Here is a 22357-nt window from a genome sequence, read left to right as displayed (position 1 = left end):
CCAATAACATCTGCTGAATATGTGTATGTGACCAATAACATCTGCTGAATATGTGCATGTGACCAATGGCATCTGCTGAATATGTGTATGTGACCAATAACATCTGCTGAATATGTGTCTGTGACCAATAACATCTGCTAAATATGTGCATGTGACCAATAACATCTGCTAAATATGTGCATGTGACCAATAACATCTGCTGAATATGTGTATGTGACCAATAACATCTGCTGAATATGTGACCAATAACATCTGCTAAATATGTGTATGTGACCAATAACATCTGCTGAATATGTGTATGTGACCAATAACATCTGCTGAATATGTGACCAATAACATCTGCTGAATATGTGACCAATAACATCTGCTGAATATGTGTATGTGACCAATAACATCTGCTGAATATGTGACCAATAACATCTGCTAAATATGTGTCTGTGACCAATAACATCTGCTAAATATGTGTATGTGACCAATAACATCTGCTGAATATGTGTATGTGACCAATAACATCTACTAAATATGTGACCAATAACATCAGCTAAATATGTGTATGTGACCAATAACATCTGCTGAATATGTGTATGTGACCAATAACATCTACTAAATATGTGACCAATAACATCAGCTAAATATGTGTATGTGACCAATAACATCTGCTGAATATGTGTATGTGACCAATAACATCTGCTGAATATGTGTCTGTGACCAATAACATCTGCTAAATATGTGCATGTGACCAATAACATCTGCTAAATATGTGCATGTGACCAATAACATCTGCTGAATATGTGTATGTGACCAATAACATCTGCTGAATATGTGACCAATAACATCTGCTGAATATGTGTATGTGACCAATAACATCTGCTGAATATGTGACCAATAACATCTGCTGAATATGTGACCAATAACATCTGCTAAATATGTGTCTGTGACCAATAACATCTGCTAAATATGTGTATGTGACCAATAACATCTGCTAAATATGTGTATGTGACCAATAACATCTGCTGAATATGTGTATGTGACCAATAACATCTGCTGAATATGTATATGTGACCAATAACATCTGCTGAATATGTGTATGTGACCAATAACATCTACTAAATATGTGACCAATAACATCTACTAAATATGTGACCAATAACATCTACTAAATATGTGACCAATAACATCTGCTGAATATGTGACCAATAACATCTACTGAATATGTGACCAATAACATCTGCTGAATATGTGACCAATAACATCTGCTGAATATGTGACCAATAACATCTGCTGAATATGTGACCAATAACATCTGCTGAATATGTGACCAACAGCATTTGATTTTTTAAACTTTTGTCGAAAGAGTGGCTTTGAGACGGCGTGCACATGCGCAGTTCGACACGAGAGGACCCTTAGACCCGATGACGTGTTTGTACGCGTGAGTTTACCTAGTATGAACGGGGACTTCCGTTGGAGAATCAGTTTGAGCCGGTCTTTGATACTGTCCTGTCTTTGGTATTACTCTGAACATGCCATTGGTTTGGTAGAACCTCCAGCACCGTTAGGTGGCAGCACCGGGCCAGAAACTAGTATACTTACCAAAACAAAACCACCATCGAAGTACTGGATTATGACGTGGACTTGTTATGGGTCAGGAAGAGGACATTCCTCAACAAATAATAGTTTAATAACGTTGCAAAGGTGACACATCGTTCCGTCGATGAATCTAAATGAAGATAGTGTTAATTTGCGATGTGCACCCGGATATGCTTGTGTGTTCTCTGCGGTTTACCTGCAGCAGGAAAGTCGACGCTTGCACAGGCGGTCAACTCTCACTCTGTCCAACGAGGCTGGAGGTCCGCTGTCATTTCTTACGACGACCTGATTCCCGGTGACGCTTTCAATGTGAAGGAAGTCGAGGATGAGGAGGATATTCCGCGATCGCAGACGGTACATTACAAGTCTAAATCCTGTTTATATCAATGTAGACTACTGAGAACTGTAAATTCTCAACTACCCACCTGGGATGTTTTGTGCCGAAATTCAATCAAATCTGCATTATTGAATTACACTGCCTGTAAAGCAACTGCAATTAGACAACATTTTACCAGAGGAATCAAAAGGGAGTTCATTTCCATATAAATGCGTCATAGGTTTGATTGATACTGTAATGAAACGGCAAGGAGCAGGTCTCGAACCCTCGGGTCCGGCGCCCTATCGACTGTGCCGCAAAAGCATGCTCGATTTCCAGCGCTAATAAACCCAGGGTCATTACAATATGATATACTATTTGAAATAGGCAACAGAGTTTGTCGTGAATGTATTCCTCGTGTCACTGTGCCACAACCCCCATGTCTTTCAGCAGACTGAATGGTAATGAAAGAACAGGGTTTGTCATGAATGTATTCCTCGTGTCACTGTGCCACAACCCCCATGTCTTTCAGCAGACTGAATGGTAATGAAAGAACAGGGTTTGTCATGAATGTATTCCTCATGTCACTGTGCCACAACCCCCATGTCTTTCAGCAGACTGAATGGAAATGAAAGAACAGGGTTTGTCACATGTATTCCTCATGTCACTGTGCCACAACCCCCATGTCTTTCAGCAGAGTAAATGGAAATGAAAGAACAGGGTTTGTCACATGTATTCCTCATGTCACTGTGCCACAACCCCCATGTCTTTCAGCAGAGTAAATGGTAATGAAAGAACAGGGTTTGTCATGAATGTATTCCTCATGTCACTGTGCCACAACCCCCATGTCTTTCAGCAGACTGAATGGAAATGAAAGAACAGGGTTTGTCACATGTATTCCTCATGTCACTGTGCCACAACCCCCATGTCTTTCAGCAGACTGAATGGAAATTAAAGAACAGGGTTTGTCACATGTATTCCTCATGTCACTGTGCCACAACCCCCATGTCTTTCAGCAGAGTAAATGGAAATGAAAGAACAGGGTTTGTCACATGTATTCCTCATGTCACTGTGCCACAACCCCCATGTCTTTCAGCAGAGTAAATGGAAATTAAAGAACAGGGTTTGTCACATGTATTCCTCATGTCACTGTGCCACAACCCCCATGTCTTTCAGCAGAGTAAATGGAAATGAAAGAACAGGGTTTGTCATGAATGTATTCCTCATGTCACTGTGCCACAACCCCCATGTCTTTCAGCAGACTGAATGGTAATGAAAGAACAGGGTTTGTCATGAATGTATTCCTCATGTCACTGTGCCACAACCCCCATGTCTTTCAGCAGACTGAATGGAAATGTCACAGACAAGCGGTGCTGCGGTGTGTTGAACAGTTCCTACAGAGTCCCACAGAGCAGCTACCACCAATCATCTACCAGATCAACAGTGATGCCCGGAGTCGTCTCCTTCACGCCGCTCAGGTCTGCGGGACACCGGTGGGCTCTTCTCAGGTCTGCGGGACACCGGCGGGCTCTTCTCAGGTCTGCGGGACACCGGTGGGCTCTTCTCAGGCTTACCCATCACCTTCAGATCGACCACCGCCGCCACTCGTCATTCTGCTGGACGACAACTTCTACTATCCAAGCATGAGATACGAGGTGTACCAACTGGCCAGAAAACGTATGTTAAATCTGAAACCCCGTCGTAGAGAGTTACTGCACCGTCTGAAACCCCGTCGTAGAGAGTTACTGCACCGTCTGAAACCCCGTGGTAGAGAGTTACTGCACCGTCTGAAACCCCGTGGTAGAGAGTTACTGCACCGTCTGAAACCCCGTTGTAGAGAGTTACTGCACCGTCTGAAACCCCGTGGTAGAGAGTTACTGCACCGTCTGAAACCCCGTCGTAGAGAGTTACTGCACCGTCTGAAACCCCGTTGTAGAGAGTTACTGCACCGTCTGAAACCCCGTCGTAGAGAGTTACTGCACCGTCTGAAACCCCGTCGTAGAGAGTTACTGCACCGTCTGAAACCCCGTTGTAGAGAGTTACTGCACCGTCTGAAACCCCGTTGTAGAGAGTTACTGCACCGTCTGAAACCCCGTTGTAGAGAGTTACTGCACCGTCTGAAACCCCGTTGTAGAGAGTTACTGCACCGTCTGAAACCCCGTGGTAGAGAGTTACTGCACCGTCTGAAACCCCGTGGTAGAGAGTTACTGCACCGTCTGAAACCCCGTGGTAGAGAGTTACTGCACCGTCTGAAACCCCGTGGTAGAGAGTTACTGCACCGTCTGAAACCCCGTAACGTAGAGAGTTACTGCACCGTCTGAAACCCCGTGGTAGAGAGTTACCGCACCGTCTGAAACCCCGTGGTAGAGAGTTACTGCACCGTCTGAAACCCCGTGGTAGAGAGTTACCGCACCGTCTGAAACCCCGTGGTAGAGAGTTACTGCACCGTCTGAAACCCCGTGGTAGAGAGTTACTGCACCGTCTGAAACCCCGTGGTAGAGAGTTACTGCACCGTCTGAAACCCCGTGGTAGAGAGTTACCGCACCGTCTGAAACCCCGTGGTAGAGAGTTACTGCACCGTCTGAAACCCCGTGGTAGAGAGTTACTGCACCGTCTGAAACCCCGTTGTAGAGAGTTACTGCACCGTCTGAAACCCCGTGGTAGAGAGTTACTGCACCGTCTGAAACCCCGTGAAATGTCTTGATAATATTTTATTTAAAGCTGTTTGAAGCCCGGTGTACAAAACTGAAAGTACAATATGCAAAAATAAGTATGGGAAGCATAGAAATTGCACACCTAGAACAGACCTACTGCTTTCTAAGACTCGCTTTCAATGAAAATGACAGATCTATAAGTCACCTTTCTATGTGCATTTGGTCTGGTCGCCCAAAAAGTTACAAGTTACCAAACAAATGTACCAAACGAAACAAGGACGACTTTTAAATATGTCCACAGAAAACAAAAACACATTTACAGGAACAACTGTGCAGATAAAGTTTGTTAACAGAATAAAACTGAGGGAGATTTGACCATAATTCTGTTACCAAACTTTTGCATCTGCACAGTTTTTCCAGTAAATGTTTTTTTTTTAATTTATTTTTATTTATTTACTCTGTAAATTGTTCAAACATGTTGTTGTGCATAGAATTGTATGTATGGTTTGTTAAACTTTGAAATCAATGTTTTTTTTTTTTTGTTTAGCATAAGTCTTCGTGTTAAATCAGAGTCTCGGCGTAATTCCGTTTCCGTGGAAACAGTTAGTAAATCATAGATATCGTTTGCCTACGATGACATTTTTCTCTTTGAAAACAGACTCTGTGGGATTCTGTCAGGTGTACGTCCACTGTCCCGTGGAGTCGTGTGTCAGGAGAAACCAGCTGAGGCCCCAGCCGTTACCCAGTGATGTTATAGTAGAGATGGCTAAGCGCATGGAGCCTCCAAACCCTCAGAGAAACTCATGGGAGCAGAACAGTGTCACTCTGGACAGCGAACACCACTTCACCATAGAATACATGTGAGTGAGTCTAGGGAAGTGTCCCCTTACACCAGCAATCAAATCAAATGTATTTATAAAGCCCTTCGCACATCAGCTGATATCTCAAAGTGCTGTACAGAAACCCAGCCTAAAACCCCAAACAGCAAGCAATGCAGGTGTAGAAGCACGGTGGCTAGGAAAAACTCCCTAGAAAGGCCAAAACCTAGGAAGAAACCTAGAGAGGAACCAGGCTATGTGGGGTGGCCAGTCCTCTTCTGGCTGTGCCGGGTGGAGATTAAAACAGAACATGGTCAAGATGTTCAAACGTTCATAAATGACCAGCATGGTCGAATAATAATAATAAGGCAGAACAGTTGAAACTGGAGCAGCAGCACAGCCAGGTGGACTGGGGACAGCAAGGAGTCATCATGTCAGGTAGTCCTGAGGCATGGTCCTAGGGCTCAGGTCAGTTGAAACTGGAGCAGCAGCACGGCCAGGTGGACTGGGGACAGCAAGGAGTCATCATGTCAGGTAGTCCTGAGGCATGGTCCTAGGGCTCAGGTCCTCTGAGAGAGAGAAAGAAAGAGAGAAAGAGAGAATTAGAGAGAGCACACTTAAATTCACACAGGACACCGGAAAGGACAGGAGAAGTACTCCAGATATAACAGACTGACCCTAGCCCCCCGACACATAAACTACTGCAGCATAAATACTGGAGGCTGAGACAGGAGGGGTCAGGAGACACTGGGGCCCCATCCGATCCAAGCAATCAGACAGGAAATGGGACGTTAATCAAATGTTACTGTTTATGTATATTAACCTTGTGTTTCACCGTCTCCTTCAGCCAAAGGTTGGTGAAGGTGATCTCTACTGCGTTGGAGAACCCACTGAGTCCAGTCCAGGACAACGCTGAGCAGAAGGTATGTTCTGTTAGTTCATGGAACCCACTGAGTCCAGTCCAGGACAACACTGAGCAGAAGGTATGTTCTGTTAGTTCATGGAACCCACTGAGTCCAGTCCAGGACAACGCTGAGCAGAAGGTATGTTCTGTTAGTTCATGGAACCCACTGAGTCCAGTCCAGGACAACGCTGAGCAGAAGGCATGTTCTGTTAGTTCATGGAACCCACTGAGTCCAGTCCAGGACAACGCTGAGCAGAAGGCATGTTCTGTCAGTTCATGGAACCCACTGAGTCCAGTCCAGGACAACGCTGAGCAGAAGGCATGTTCTGTTAGTTCATGGAACCCACTGAGTCCAGTCCAGGACAACGCTGAGCAGAAGGTATGTTCTGTTAGTTCATGGAACCCACTGAGTCCAGTCCAGGACAACGCTGAGCAGAAGGTATGTTCTGTTAGTTCATGGAACCCACTGACACTTCCAAAGGACATCTCTGAAACCCTCCAATATTCTAGTAGGAGGCAGAGCAGCTTACAGTATAGTGATGAGCATTTTGACCATGTTAACGTGACCTCTGCTGTATTCTATATTCTGTAGGAGGCTGACCCTCAGAGCTGTGGTGTATTCTATATTCTGTAGGAGGCTGACCCTCAGAGCTGTGGTGTATTCTATATTCTGTAGGAGGCTGACCCTCAGAGCTGTGGTGAATTCTGTAGGAGGCTGACCCTCAGAGCTGTGGTGTATTCTATATTCTGTAGGAGGCTGACCCTCAGAGCTGTGGTGTATTCTGTAGGAGGCTGACCCTCAGAGCTGTGGTGTATTCTGTAGGAGGCTGACCCTCAGAGCTGTGGTATATTCTGTAGGAGGCTGACCCTCAGAGCTGTGGTGTATTCTATATTCTGTAGGAGGCTGACTATCAGAGCTGTGGTGTATTCTGTAGGAGGCTGACCCTCAGAGCTGTGGTGTATTCTATATTCTGTAGGAGGCTGACCCTCAGAGCTGTGGTGTATTCTATATTCTGTAGGAGGCTGACCGTCAGAGCTGTGGTGTATTCTGTAGGAGGCTGACTATCAGAGCTGTGGTGTATTCTATATTCTGTAGGAGGCTGACCCTCAGAGCTGTGGTGTATTCTATATTCTGTAGGAGGCAGACCCTCAGAGCTGTGGTGTATTCTATATTCTGTAGGAGGCTGACCCTCAGAGCTGTGGTGTATTCTGTAGGAGGCTGACTATCAGAGCTGTGGTGTATTCTGTAGGAGGCTGACCCTCAGAGCTGTGGTGTATTCTATATTCTGTAGGAGGCTGACCCTCAGAGCTGTGGTGTATTCTATATTCTGTAGGAGGCAGACCCTCAGAGCTGTGGTGTATTCTATATTCTGTAGGAGGCTGACCCTCAGAGCTGTGGTGTATTCTGTAGGAGGCTGACTATCAGAGCTGTGGTGTATTCTGTAGGAGGCTGACTATCAGAGCTGTGGTGTATTCTATATTCTGTAGGAGGCTGACCATCAGAGCTGTGGTGTATTCTATATTCTGTAGGAGGCTGACCGTCAGAGCTGTGGTGTATTCTATATTCTGTAGGAGGCTGACTATCAGAGCTGTGGTGTATTCTATATTCTGTAGGAGGCTGACCCTCAGAGCTGTGGTGTATTCTATATTCTGTAGGAGGCTGACTATCAGAGCTGTGGTGTATTCTATATTCTGTAGGAGGCTGACCCTCAGAGCTGTGGTGTATTCTATATTCTGTAGGAGGCTGACTATCAGAGCTGTGGTGTATTCTATATTCTGTAGGAGGCTGACCGTCAGAGCTGTGGTGTATTCTATATTCTGTAGGAGGCTGACCCTCAGAGCTGTGGTGTATTCTATATTCTGTAGGAGGCTGACCCTCAGAGCTGTGGTCTATTCTATATTCTGTAGGAGGCTGACCCTCAGAGCTGTGGTGTATTCTATATTCTGTAGGAGGCTGACCGTCAGAGCTGTGGTGTATTCTATATTCTGTAGGAGGCTGACCCTCAGAGCTGTGGTGTATTCTATATTCTGTAGGAGGCTGACCATCAGAGCTGTGGTGTATTCTATATTCTGTAGGAGGCTGACCCTCAGAGCTGTGGTGTATTCTGTAGGAGGCTGACCGTCAGAGCTGTGGTGTATTCTATATTCTGTAGGAGGCTGACCCTCAGAGCTGTGGTGTATTCTATATTCTGTAGGAGGCAGACCGTCAGAGCTGTGTGTCCAGTGTGGTCCACCAGGCTGACCAGGCCTGCAGACGCCTGGTCTCACAGGCCATGCAGGAGGCCAGAGGTCAGTAATTCATCCTTACTGTGATCCTTAAAGCCCACACACACACACACACACACACACACTGATAGAGTTTGCCGGCTGAGAGTACTTAGCGACTCTGAACGGAATGCCAGGCGTAATTTGCAAGCGGAAAATGTTGTCAGCCGTACGCCCCACCGGCAGTCGGTCCCTAAAACCCGCCGTGCCGAACGAACGCCAAACAAAGGGGAATATGAACATGGAGCACGTGGACATTCTGAGGTGTTTACTCTCCCCTTTAAAAGGTAGACTCAGTGAGATGACGAAATAAACATCCGGCCCAATTCCACAACAACTAAAAGAGGCGTTGAAGCACGAGACGACTAAACTTCTCTGTTTTTTTTTTTTGGGGGGGGGTGGGGGGGACCCGTACCAACCACGTCGTGGTAGTGTGAAGCTCCCCTCGTAACACGTGTCAGATACTCTTGACTGTGTGAGAACATGGCAGTAACGTCGTTAGAGTGTAGAGGTGGCAGGGTAGCCTAGTGGTTAGAGTGTAGGGGTGGCAGGGTAGCCTAGTGGTTAGAGTGTAGAGGCGGCAGGGTAGCCTAGTGGTTAGAGTGTAGGGACGGCAGGTAGTCTAGTGGTTAGAGTGTAGAGGCGGCAGGGTAGCCTAGTGGTTAGAGTGTAGAGGCGACAGGGTAGCCTAGTGGTTAGAGTGTAGAGGCGGCAGGGTAGCCTAGTGGTTAGAGTGTAGAGGTGGCAGGGTAGCCTAGTGGTTAGAGTGTAGAGGTGGCAGGGTAGCCTAGTGGTTAGAGTGTAGAGGCGGCAGGGTAGCCTAGTGGTTAGAGTGTGGAGGCGGCAGGTAGCCTAGTGGTTAGAGTGTAGAGGCGGCAGGGTGACCTAGTGGTTAGAGTGTAGAGGTGGCAGGGTAGCCTAGTGGTTAGAGTGTAGAGGCGGCAGGGTAGCCTAGTGGTTAGAGTGTAGAGGCGGCAGGGTGACCTAGTGGTTAGAGTGTAGAGGTGGCAGGGTAGCCTAGTGGTTAGAGTGTAGAGGTGGCAGGTATCCTAGTGGTTAGAGTGTAGAGGCGGCAGGGTAGCCTAGTGGTTAGAGTGTGGAGGCGGCAGGTAGCCTAGTGGTTAGAGTGTAGAGGCGGCAGGGTGACCTAGTGGTTAGAGTGTAGAGGTGGCAGGGTAGCCTAGTGGTTAGAGTGTAGAGGTGGCAGGTATCCTAGTGGTTAGAGTGTAGAGGCGGCAGGGTAGCCTAGTGGTTAGAGTGTAGAGGCGGCAGGGTGACCTAGTGGTTAGAGTGTAGAGGCGGCAGGGTAGCCTAGTGGTTAGAGTGTAGAGGCGGCAGGGTGACCTAGTGGTTAGAGTGTAGAGGCGGCAGGGTAGCCTAGTGGTTAGAGTGTAGAGGGGGCAGGGTAGCCTAGTGGTTAGAGTGTAGAGGTGGCAGGGTAGCCTAGTGGTTAGAGTGTAGAGGTGGCAGGTATCCTAGTGGTTAGAGTGTAGAGGCGGCAGGGTAGCCTAGTGGTTAGAGTGTGGAGGCGGCAGGGTAGCCTAGTGGTTAGAGTGTGGAGGCGGCAGGTAGCCTAGTGGTTAGAGTGTAGAGGCGGCAGGGTGACCTAGTGGTTAGAGTGTAGAGGTGGCAGGGTAGCCTAGTGGTTAGAGTGTAGAGGTGGCAGGTATCCTAGTGGTTAGAGTGTAGAGGCGGCAGGGTAGCCTAGTGGTTAGAGTGTGGAGGCGGCAGGTAGCCTAGTGGTTAGAGTGTAGAGGCGGCAGGGTGACCTAGTGGTTAGAGTGTAGAGGTGGCAGGGTAGCCTAGTGGTTAGAGTGTAGAGGTGGCAGGTATCCTAGTGGTTAGAGTGTAGAGGCGGCAGGGTAGCCTAGTGGTTAGAGTGTAGAGGCGGCAGGGTGACCTAGTGGTTAGAGTGTAGAGGCGGCAGGGTAGCCTAGTGGTTAGAGTGTAGAGGCGGCAGGGTAGCCTAGTGGTTAGAGTGTAGAGGTGGCAGGGTAGCCTAGTGGTTAGAGTGTAGAGGCGGCAGGGTAGCCTAGTGGTTAGAGCGTAGGGGCGGCAGGGTAGCCTAGTGGTTAGAGTGTAGAGGCGGCAGGGTAGCCTAGTGGTTAGAGCGTAGGGGCGGCAGGGTAGCCTAGTGGTTAGAGTGTAGAGGTGGCAGGGTAGCCTAGTGGTTAGAGTGTAGAGGCGGCAGGGTAGCCTAGTGGTTAGAGCGTAGGGGCGGCAGGGTAGCCTAGTGGTTAGAGTGTAGAGGCGGCAGGGTAGCCTAGTGGTTAGAGTGTAGAGGTGGCAGGGTAGCCTAGTGGTTAGAGTGTAGAGGTGGCAGGGTAGCCTAGTGGTTAGAGTGTAGAGGCGGCAGGGTAGCCTAGTGGTTAGAGTGTAGAGCCGGCAGGTAGCCTAGTGGTTAGAGTGTAGAGGCGGCAGGGTGACCTAGTGGTTAGAGTGTAGAGGTGGCAGGGTAGCCTAGTGGTTAGAGTGTAGAGGCGGCAGGGTAGCCTAGTGGTTAGAGTGTAGAGGAGGCAGGGTAGCCTAGTGGTTAGAGTGTAGAGGCGGCAGGGTAGCCTAGTGGTTAGAGTGTAGAGGCGGCAGGGTAGCCTAGTGGTTAGAGTGTAGAGGTGGCAGGGTAGCCTAGTGGTTAGAGTGTAGAGGCGGCAGGGTAGCCTAGTGGTTAGAGTGTAGAGGCGGCAGGGTAGCCTAGTGGTTAGAGTGGAGTGGAGGGGCGGCAGGTAGCCTAGTGGTTAGAGCGTTGGACTAGTAACCGGAAGGTTGCGAGTTCAAACCCCCGAGCTGACCAGGTACAACTCTGTCGTTCTGCCCCTGAACAGGCAGTTAACCCACTGTTCCTAGGCCGTCATTGAAAATAAGAATTTGTTCTTAACTGACTTGCCTGGTTAAATAAAGGTTAAAAAAAACAACAACAAAAAACAGAGAGAATGAATGATTGTGTGGTTTATATTGTAGGTTTCTAAGTAGAACGTTTCTTGACTCACTACCTCCACCTTCCTTCTATATACGCTCACCAGTAAATCACAACTCTTCATCCTCCTATGTTCAGAACATCAACTTCCCCCCGAGAGGATGAGGTCTCTGGCAGCCGACTTCAATGAATCCAAAACCAGATTTCTCCAGGACCTGCGGAGACAAGTTCTCCACGGCCTTCCCTTAACCCAGGGAGAGGGCGTGGAGGTGGAACGGGTTGTGAGCAGAGCCGTGGACGTCTTCAACAGAGAGAAACAGGAAATCATTGCAAGATACCTTCCTCCTTATGACAGAATAAAATGACACAGAAAATGAGGGATAGATGATCGCCGTTATGTAACTTTCATTGATTCTATGTAAATAGTCATACATATTGACGTTAGTAATTACATTTATATATTTTTCTGACAAAACGTCCAACCTGTTAGGTGCATATACAGGGTGGAACCTAGCAAGGTGGAACCTAACAGGGTGGAAATGTGGAGGCTAACTTAGCCGTAGCACTGGGTGGAACCTAACAGGGTGGAAATGTGGAGGCTAACTTAGCCGTAGCACTGGGTGGAACATAGCAAGGTGGATCCTAGCAAGGTGGAAATGTGGAGGCTAACTTGGCCGTAGCACTGGGTGGAACCTAGCAAGGTGGAAATGTGGAGGCTAACTTAGCCGTAGTACTGGGTGGAACCTAGCAAGGTGGAAATGTGGAGGCTAACTTAGCCGTAGCACTGTGTGGAACCTAGTAAGGTGGAAATGTGGAGGCTGACTTAGCCGTAGCACTGGGTGGAACCTAGTAAGGTGGAAATGTGGAGGCTAACTTAGCCGTAGCACTGGGTGGAACCTAACAAGGTGGAAATGTGGAGGCTAACTTAGCCGTAGCACTGGGTGGAACATAGCAAGGTGGAACCTAGCAAGGTGGAAATGTGGGGGCTAACTTAGCCGTAGCACTGGGTGGAACCTAGTAAGGTGGAAATGTGGAGGCTAACTTAGCCGTAGCACTGGGTGGAACATAGCAAGGTGGAAATGTGGAGGCTAACTTAGCCGTTGCACTGGGTGGAACCTAGTAAGGTGGAAATGTGGAGGCTAACTTAGCTGTAGCACTGGGTGGAACATAGCAAGGTGGAAATGTGGAGGCTAACTTAGCCGTTGCACTGGGTGGAACATAGCAAGGTGGAACCTAGCAAGGTGGAAATGTGGAGGCTAACTTAGCCGTAGCACTGGGCGGAACCTAGCAAGGTGGAAATGTGGAGGCTAACTTAGCCGTAGCACTGGGTGGAACATAGCAAGGTGGAAATGTGGAGGCTAACTTAGCTGTAGCACTGGGTGGAACATAGCAAGGTGGAAATGTGGAGGCTAACTTAGCCGTAGCACTGGGTGGAACCTAGCAAGGTGGAAATGTGGAGGCTAACTTAGCCGTAGCACTGGGTGGAACCTAGTAAGGTGGAAATGTGGAGGCTAACTTAGCTGTAGCACTGGGTGGAACATAGCAAGGTGGAAATGTGGAGGCTAACTTAGCCGTTGCCCTGGGTGGAACATAGCAAGGTGGAACCTAGCAAGGTGGAAATGTGGAGGCTAACTTAGCCGTAGCACTGGGCGGAACCTAGCAAGGTGGAAATGTGGAGGCTAACTTAGCCGTAGCACTGGGTGGAACATAGCAAGGTGGAAATGTGGAGGCTAACTTAGCTGTAGCACTGGGTGGAACATAGCAAGGTGGAAATGTGGAGGCTAACTTAGCCGTAGCACTGGGTGGAACCTAGCAAGGTGGAAATGTGGAGGCTAACTTAGCCGTAGCGCTGGGTGGAACATAGCAAGGTGGAAATGTGGAGGCTAACTTAGCCGTAGCACTGGGTGGAACCTAGCAAGGTGGAAATGTGGAGGCTAACTTAGCCGTAGCACTGGGTGGAACATAGCAAGGTGGAAATGTGGAGGCTAACTTAGCTGTAGCACTGGGTGGAACCTAGCAAGGTGGAAATGTGGAGGCTAACTTAGCCGTAGCACTGGGTGGAACCTAGTAAGGTGGAAATGTGGAGGCTAACTTAGCCGTAGCACTGGGTGGAACATAGCAAGGTGGAAATGTGGAGGCTAACTTAGCCGTAGCACTGTGAGTGATCTAGCTGGCATAATGGTGAACACTTGAAGATCATTTTTTTTTACTGTTCTGTCAAACACAATTTGAAGTGATCAAATGTTCATCTACTTCAGCCGAACAGCCGGGGGACATTTTAAGAGTGAGACCGTACTGACTGACATCACGAAACATTAAAATGTAGATGTGTTTAAACCGTGTGTTGATACTTCATGTGGCGTTGCGCTGTTATGGGACACTTCCTGATTGTGATGTCATCGTCCAATGAAAAACAAAATGGTCAAAAAATGCAAATAAAATTCCCATTGAGATCGATATCTTCTGTGTTTTTATGGGGAAAAGGACACCTACCTTTCTATTTAAAGCTCTTTGGAAACCACATTCTACAGTGAAATAAGAGATGATATTTCCTGGGGACAGAAAAGGCACTGCATAACAGGAATGAATGACCCGGTCTGTGAGAGCCAGAAATCTTGCTTGTTTACAGGTGACCAAATAATTATTTTCCACCATAATTTGCAAATAAATTCATAAAAAAATCCTACAATGTGATTTTCTGGATTTCTTTTCTCATTTTGTCTTGTCATAGTTGAAGTGTACCTACGATGAAAATTACAGGCCTCTCATCTTTTTAGTGGGAGAACTTACTTTTTTTGCCCCACTGTATATGGTTTTATAGAGGGCTGTTTGACAACATGTAGTAAGTACAATGTCCATGTATATGGTTTTATAGAGGGCTGTTTGACAACATGTAGTAAGTACAATGTCCATGTATATGGTTTTATAGAGGGCTGTTTGACAACATGTAGTAAGTACAATGTCCATGTATATGGTTTTATAGAGGGCTGTTTGACAACATGTAGTAAGTACAATGTCCATGTATATGGTTTTTGCATGATGGTCTCAAGTTAGGCGAAGGGAGGGAGGCCTCCTTAACGCTCAACAAGATAAATCCTCTTCAGCACCACGGACTGCTCCAGCAAATATTCACCTATTTCATGATTTCTGTTTTGTTGAAATATAAACTATAGAAGAGTCCCTGTCAATTTGAATATTTCACTTCCTGGAAAGGCAACCTTCCCTTCAGGAAACATATCACACAACTATACCATGTCATCAAATAGTCTCTACGTGACCTCTATACCCCTCTCTACGTGACCTCTATACCCCTCTCTACGTGAACTCTATACCCCTCTCTACGTGAACTCTATACCCCTCTCTGCGTGACCTCTATACCCCTCTGAAATCAGAAAGTCCGTTGTTCTAACTTCTTTTAATAACCGAATAATAAAAAGTCCTGTATTTACAATAGGCCTATATGATATAATTAATAAACTCAGTCCTCTTAGTAATGGTAATAATGTAATATATTACAGGCCTATATGATATAATTAATAAACTCAGTCCTCTTAGTAATGGTAATAATGTAATATATTACAGGCCTATATGATATAATTAATAAACTCAGTCCTCTTAGTAATGGTAATAATGTAATATATTACAGGCCTATATGATATAATTAATAAACTCAGTCCTCTTAGTAATGGTAATAATGTAATATATTACAGGCCTATATGATATAAATAATAAACTGTCTTCTTAGTAATGGTAATAATGTAATATATTACAGGCCTATATGATATAAATAATAAACTCAGTCCTCTTAGTAATGGTAATAATGTAATATATTACAGGCCTATATGATATAAATAATAAACTCAGTCCTCTTAGTAATGGTAATAATGTAATATATTACAGTTACTGTAACAAATTACAATAACATAAAAGGCCTTTTCAAGGTGTTAACATGTGACTAAAATTATACACTGAACAAAAATATAAACACAATATGTAAAGTGAAGGTCCCATGTTTCATGAGCTGAAATAAAGGAACCCCCCCCCCCCCTCCTCCCAAAGAAGTCATTAAAAAACTAAAATCCCAGAAATGTTCCATACACACAAAAAACATATTTATCTCAAATGTTGTGCCCAAATTTGTTTACATCCCTGTTAGTGAGCTTTTCCCCTTTGCCAAGATAATCCATCCACCTGACAGATGTGGCATTTGAGAATTTGACAGTACGTCCAACCAGCCTCACAACCCCAGTGTGTAACCACGCCAGCCCAGGACCTCCACATCCAGCTTCTTCCCCTGTGGGATTTGAGACCAGCCACCCGGACTGTTGATTAAACTGTGGGTTTGCACAACCATAGATATTTTACACAGGCTGTTAGAAACCGTCTCAGGGAAGCTCATCTGCTCGTCGTCCTCACCAGGGTCTTGACCTGACTGCAGTTCTGCATCGTAATCGACTCCAGTGGGCAAATGCTCACATTCAATGGCCACTGGCACTACGAAGAAGTGTTCTCTTCACGGATGAATCCCTGGTTTCAACTGTACCGGGCAGATGGCAGATCGTGTGTTTGGCATCGTGTGGGCAAGCGGTTTGCTGATGTCAACGTTGTAAACAGAGTGCCCCATGGTGGCGGTGGTGGGGTTATGGTATGGGCAGGCATAAGCTACGGACAACGAACACAATTACATTTTATCGATGGCAATTTGAAAGCACAGAGATACCGTGACGAGATCCTGAGGCCCATTGTTGTGCCATTCGTCCACCGCCATCACCTCATGTTTCAGCATGATAATGCACGGCCCCATGTCGCAAGGATCTGTACACAATTCCTGGAAGCTGAAAATGTCCCAGTTCTTCCATGACCTGCATTCTCACCAGACATGTCACTCAATGAGCATGTTTGGGATGCTCTGGATAGACGTGTACGACAGCGTGGTTCCAGTTCCCGCCAATATCCAGCAACTTCACACAGCCATTTGAAGAGGAGTTGGACAACAATCCACAGGCCACAATCAACAGCCTGATCAACTCTATGTGAAGGAGATGTGTCACGCTGCATGAGGCAAATGGTTTGTCACACCAGATACTGACTGGTTTTCTGATCCACTCCCCTGTTCTGGTTGTTCGTTTGTATGTCTGTATTCCCAGTCATGTGAAATCCATAGATTAGGGCCTAATGAATGTATTTACACTGACTGATTTCCTTTATATGAACTGGAACTCTTTGAATCTTTTACATTTTTGCATTTGAAATTCATATTTTTCTTCAGTGTAAATCAGAATCTACATATTTCTACCCTGTGGTGTTTCATATCATAACATTACTTTCTCCATAGTCCAATATAGATCATTGATTGGCAGCCAATCCTACACATCCTAGATCACTGCATAGAAAACACCACTCCAATACAGGGACCATTAGACACTGCTACATCAATCTATGTTTCCAGAAAACAAACAGGAAATCCTTTTTAACATACAATATGAAAAACAAACTCCAGGCTGTCACTTGGAACTGTGCAAATCATTTCAATACTCAGGGAGGGGTGGTGTTTTTCGTTTTTGACTGTAAGGAACACAGTCATTTCAATACTCAGGAAGGGGTGGTGTTACGTTACTGTCTGTAAGGACCACAGTCATTTCAACACTCAGGAAGGGGTGGTGTTACGTTACTGTCTGTAAGGACCACAATCATTTCAATACTCAGGAAGGGGTGGTGTTACGTTACTGTCTGTAAGGACCACAGTCATTTCCAACACTGCTACAACTGTTATGTGAAATACTTTGAAATACTTTTTAAAAACAGGTTCAGAGGAATACTTTGGCCTTCTGATGAAGTACGATTTATCCAAGTCCGAATGATTTGTCTCCAACGCAAATTGCATTTAAGCTACAGATCATTGTTAATTTAGGAGGTGTTAGCTAAAGAGCACCAGTTAATATGAATCAGTAAGGCTAGCTGAAGGTAAGAAATTATGTGATTGGCAGCAACAGAGGATGTCTGAATGTGGAACAGAGAACACATGGAATCAATCTGAATGTGTAGCAGAGAACACATGGAATCAATCTGAAACAGAGAACACATGGAATCAATCTGAATGTGTAGCAGAGAACACATGGAATCAATCTGAATGTGTAGCAGAGAACACATGGAATCAATCTGAATGTGTAGCAGAGAACACATGGAATCAACCGGAATGTGGAACAGAGAACACATGGAATCAATCTGAATGTGGAACAGAGAACACATGGAATCAATCTGAATGTGGAACAGAGAACACATGGAATCAACCGGAATGTGGAACAGAGAACACATGGAATCAATCTGAATGTGGAACAGAGAACACATGGAATCAACCGGAATGTGGAACCGAGCAGAGTAAATTACAGAGTGAAATGATGTCTAAGCTGAAAGCATCAATATGCACAGATGTCATTCACTTCAAGCCGTTGATATAATGTTACGTTTTTACACTCACCACAAAGTGAGACACTACTATACACAATGTATAATAAAGCCTGTCTGTTTGTCATTGTTGAGCACCTATTTGGACCAATGGGCTTGTTCATGCTTCTTGCTTCATGCCTTACCTCCTCACACCATTTGCACAACACTGTATATAGACTTTTTCTATTGTGTTATTGACTGTATGTTTGTTTATTTCATGTGTAACTCTGTGTTGTTGTTTGTGTCGAACTGCTTTGCTTTATCTTGGCCAGGTCACAGTTGTAAATGAGAACTTGTTCTCAACTGGTCTACCTGGTTAAATAAAGGTGAAATAAAAGATAAGGCCAAAACTGTTTAAACTCTAGTCACAGCAACCAGATACCTTGCTAATCGCTATTTAAACTATAAGTTTAGTAACATCCCCAATATTTATGTAACTAATTCAGAGTCGGGCTCTCGTGTGGCGCAGCGGTCTAAGGCACTGCATCTCAGTGCAAGAGACGTCAACAGTCCCTGGTTCAAATCCAGGCTGTATAACATCCGGCCATGATTGGGAGTCCCATAGGGAGGCACACAATTGGCTCTGCGTCGTCAAGGTTTGGCCCTGGGGGTAGGCTGTCATTGTAAATAAGACTTTGTTCTTAACTGACTTGCCTCGTTAAATAAAAGGATACATTTAAATAATAAGAAGTTGACTTTCTTTAAATTCTCAGACGGCACCGAGGAGGACACGTGATAAATGTCTCCAACCTCCAGATTGCGTTCCCATTTATAGAAACATCAATTCCTCATTTCAAAGTAACACTCACTCTCTAAGTTATATCATTTAAAAAAAAAACCGATACAATAAAATCTAGATCAGAATCGCTCTGATCCCTGATTATCATAAACACGGGAATAAGTTAATGTTCTCTGTGAGCCGCCAAACATCGTTCGAATTCATCTCGGGTTACTGTGGAAGTCAGTCACAGCGTGTGCTGCCCGCGAGCGAAGTGGCAGGCAAAGTCATACTTGTTCCTGCACTTACAGCCGCAGATATTACACTGGAAGGGGTTCTCGTAGCCGTGGCAACCCATGTGAATGGTATACATGATGTTGTCAGAGAAGTAGGTGTCGCAGTGCTGGCAGCTGTGCAGCATCTGTGGGTCTGGGTGCTGTGTGCTACCGAGCAGGGCAGGGGTACTGGGCTGGCTGTTACTAATGCTAGCTGAGCTGGTGCGTGTGTGTGCACTGTGCTCACTGCTGGGTTCTGGGTCCACAGGGCTGGGGCTGTAGTTCCTGCTATGGCCTGCAGGCGGTTGGAGGTCCTCGGGGCTGGTTGGGGAGGAGGTTTGGTGGTGGTGGTGGTGGTAGTGGTGGTGGTGGGCACCACTTTGACTGGTGGACAAAGATACTGACACTGCAATCGGTGCACCAGAGGCCTGCTGGATGAGGAACGGCTTGACGTCGTTGCAGGACAGTCTGTCAGGAGACACAGGGGTCTGGTCCACTGGGGGGAGGTTGGACAACTGGCCTGCCAGCGTAGACAGCTGGTTCAGAGGATTATTGTCCACCATCATGTCACTGTTGACATCCCTGCTGGCTCCTCCTCCTCCAGTCCCATGGTCCTTCACATCGCTCTCGTACACCTCGTGGTTCAGGTAGTCTGGTTTCCCCACCACCATGGAGGGAGGGCTGAAGTTGATGAGGAGGTGTCTGCTGTAGCCTCCCAGGCCCAGGGAGCTGCCACTCTTCTTCTGTAGGACGTTCAGCATCTTCTTGTTGGACAGGAAGGCGGGCAGCCCCGCCCCCTTCATGGGTAAAAGCTTGTGGCGGCGCCGGCGGTGGTGGGACAGGTTACTGCGGTCGCTGCAACGGAAGGAGCAGAGGTCACACTTGTAGGGCTTCTCTCCCGTGTGGGAGCGCATGTGGGCCTCAAGGTGGCGCTCGTAGGCAGAGGCGAAGGGGCACAGCTGGCAGCGGTGAGGCTTCTCTCCTGTTAAATCAACAAAGAGGGAATGTTTAGGTTTATTTGAACATCTTGGCACAACTCCAACATCCATTAAAATGTAACGTTACACAATATAAATACAAGTTTAAAAAATAAAAAAATAAAAAATAAGATCCTAACTATATGGGCGATGCAAAAGGGGCGGACTGACCATCTGGCATGTTGGGCAAATGCCAGATGGGCTGGTCCATTTTTACCTGTGTGAATTCTGATGTGCTCTATCAAGCGAGCGGTGCCTTTACTGGCGTAGCTGCAGTAGCTACACTTGAGCTTGCCGTCGAAGGTCCTCTGAAAGCCGTCCACCAGCAGCCCAGAGCTGTCGTCCAGAGAGACTTCCACCGACCCATTGTGATGATCACTGTCTGGGATAGCTGCTACTACCGGGAGAGGAGACGACAACACACAGAATTAAATAGATACTTTACAGTCAAAAGCCGCGGCCCTTGCAGAGCAAAGGGGAACCACTACTTCAAGGTCTCTGAGCGAGTGACGTCACCGATCGAACCACTATTTAGCGCGCACACCACCGCTAACGAAGCTAGCCGTTTCACATCCGTTACATAAACAGAAGAACCACGCATTGTTCCTCCAGAGGACCCCTTTCAGATGACGGACCATAGCCACTAAATAAACACGTTCAAACCCACCTATTAGGTTTTCCCCCGTACCGCTGGGCCCTGTTCCACTGGTTTCACTTCCCAAAGAAAAATTAGGGATATGGCTTGTTTTTTGGGGGTGATTTAAAAAAAAAAATATATATATATATATATATATATACACATCATAAGTTAAAAGTAAATTACTCTGATAGTGTTCATAACAGTCTCACCAGCTTGGAGGTGGTCGGGCTCTATCTCCCCACCGACAGAGCCTGAGATCATGTTGACATGGTGTGTTTGCTGTGTCAGGTACTCTTGAAAGTCCTTTATGAAATCCAGAGGTTTTAGATCATCATCCATTTGGCAAGATGGGGTGTTTTATGATGACTTCTGATCACTCCCCCCGAAACCTGTAAAATAAGGCAATAATATTTTTAAAAAACCTTTATTTAACTAAGCAAGCCAGTTAAAGAACAAATTCTTATTTACAATGATGGCCTACCGGGGAACAGTGGGGTTAACAAGTGCCTTGTTCAGGGGCAGAACGACAGATTTGTACCTTGTCAGCTCGGGGATTCGATCTTGCAACCTTTCGGTTACTGGCACAACGCTCCAACCACTAGGCTACCTGCTTGAAGATTTAACATAATGAACCACATGATCATCACATTGTTACAATACCACTGCATGTATGACATAATCTATAGCCCGATATTGGACTAAATGAGCCTAACGTTACTCCATAGTCCAAAGAACTTAGATGTGCTGTTTAAGGGGCGGCAGGGTAGCCTAGTGCGTTGGGCTTATAACCGGAAGGTTGCAAGTTCAAATCCCCTAACTGACTGTCGTTCTGCCCCTGAACAGACAGTTAACCGACTGTTCCTAGGCTGTCATTGAAAATAAGATTTTTTTCTTAAAGGTTCAATTAAAATAAGGGCGAAATGGCTCTGGATGCCAAAACAGCCAAAGACTCCCATCTAAACGTGAATCGATTTCGGTACGGTTCTTCAAATATAAATCGCTCGACTTTTGATAGCACAACAAAATAATTTCACAAATGCAAAATAAACATTGTACAGTGTTTTAACCGCTGCAGCCGACTGTATTTTTCAGTGAAAACAGTTTGTGGCATCGGTCTTCCGTTTAGACACAGGATAGATGCAGTAACGTGTAAATATGGCCGTGTGGGATACTAACCCAATAAAGGCGTGTCAGTTTAACAATTCATTTTTTTTTTCGCCCGATATGAAAGATACGGTTATTATGATTCCAAAACCGCCCAGCTATGCGGTTAATGTTCAGACCGGCTGTCGCGGCTCTTATTAATAAAACTCCCCTCTTACAGAAAACGCCTTCATCCAAGGACTCTTTCAATGTAATGGAACTGAGAGTCATGATCAAAGACGAGCCATAACCATGATCCATTATGTGGGCAGTCAGTCACGATCATAAGTATGTTATCACCCCAAAACATCTCATAACAGTGGCAACATGACACGCAGCATGTTGATACACCGCCCATAACTCCACTACTACCGGCGTGGCTCGTTAACGTTAGTTAATATCACGTTAATAATGTGAGCTAGACATTTTACTTACCCGCTGGTCGTCAATCACAGCACCGTTTAAAAAGAAATATATACACGACAACTTACGCTTTCCCATCCGTTCTTATGTTAATTCTAAGACCGATGTCAAGATGGACATTTCAAACACGATCTAGACAATCAAAAATATATGTGATGACAAGTTAATGTTATCTGGTTGTGTAAAACAAAGAGAGAGAGAGAGAGAGAGAGAGCAGGGAGCTCTATGTGTTATAGTAGCTATGCAACAGTAAAATGACTCCCATTTCAGAAGCAC

The 22357-nt window shown here is 45.9% G+C and overlaps 2 protein-coding genes across 3 annotated transcripts; one reads left to right on the top strand and one right to left on the bottom strand.

Moving 5' to 3' along the window:
* The first annotated feature begins 1477 nt into the window (after positions 1-1477).
* Positions 1478-12949, top strand: LOC110531859 (L-seryl-tRNA(Sec) kinase). Its single transcript, XM_036989094.1, is given in 9 exon segments — positions 1478-1738; positions 1741-1941; positions 3244-3381; positions 3442-3580; positions 5216-5417; positions 6223-6298; positions 8475-8568; positions 11597-12414; positions 12481-12949. Coding segments are annotated over 8 exon segments (1104 nt in total). The 5' UTR covers positions 1478-1711; the 3' UTR covers positions 11824-12414; positions 12481-12949.
* Positions 12950-17556: 4607 nt separating this feature from the next.
* LOC118936691 (zinc finger protein Pegasus-like) lies at positions 17557-22271 on the bottom strand. 2 transcript variants are annotated; one of them, XM_036988986.1, is made up of 4 exons: positions 21054-22271; positions 20725-20904; positions 20093-20272; positions 17557-19880 (listed from the first exon to the last, which is right to left on the bottom strand). In XM_036988986.1, exons 2-4 carry the CDS (start codon positions 20852-20854, stop codon positions 18871-18873), a joined length of 1320 nt encoding a protein of 439 aa, XP_036844881.1. In that variant the 5' UTR covers positions 20855-20904; positions 21054-22271; the 3' UTR covers positions 17557-18870. The 2 variants fall into 2 exon arrangements, with proteins under 2 accessions (XP_036844881.1, XP_036844888.1); XM_036988993.1 differs by having other exon boundaries at positions 20093-20269.
* Between the last annotated feature and the right edge of the window lie 86 nt (positions 22272-22357).

This window comes from Oncorhynchus mykiss, chromosome 1 (assembly GCF_013265735.2).
Source record: "Oncorhynchus mykiss isolate Arlee chromosome 1, USDA_OmykA_1.1, whole genome shotgun sequence".
Taxonomy (NCBI): domain Eukaryota; kingdom Metazoa; phylum Chordata; class Actinopteri; order Salmoniformes; family Salmonidae; genus Oncorhynchus; species Oncorhynchus mykiss.
This window is presented reverse-complemented; position numbering and strand designations above follow the sequence as displayed.

Coding starts and splice junctions, on each gene's coding strand:
- LOC118936691 (XM_036988986.1), bottom strand. CDS start 20,854: ATGGATGATGATCTAAAACCTCTGGATTTCATAAAGGACTTTCAAGAG. Junction 20,273..20,724: donor GCCCGACCACCTCCAAGCTG/GTGAGACTGTTA, acceptor CTCTCCCGGTAG/TAGCAGCTATCCCAGACAGT. Junction 19,881..20,092: donor GCACATCAGAATTCACACAG/GTAAAAATGGAC, acceptor TTGATTTAACAG/GAGAGAAGCCTCACCGCTGC.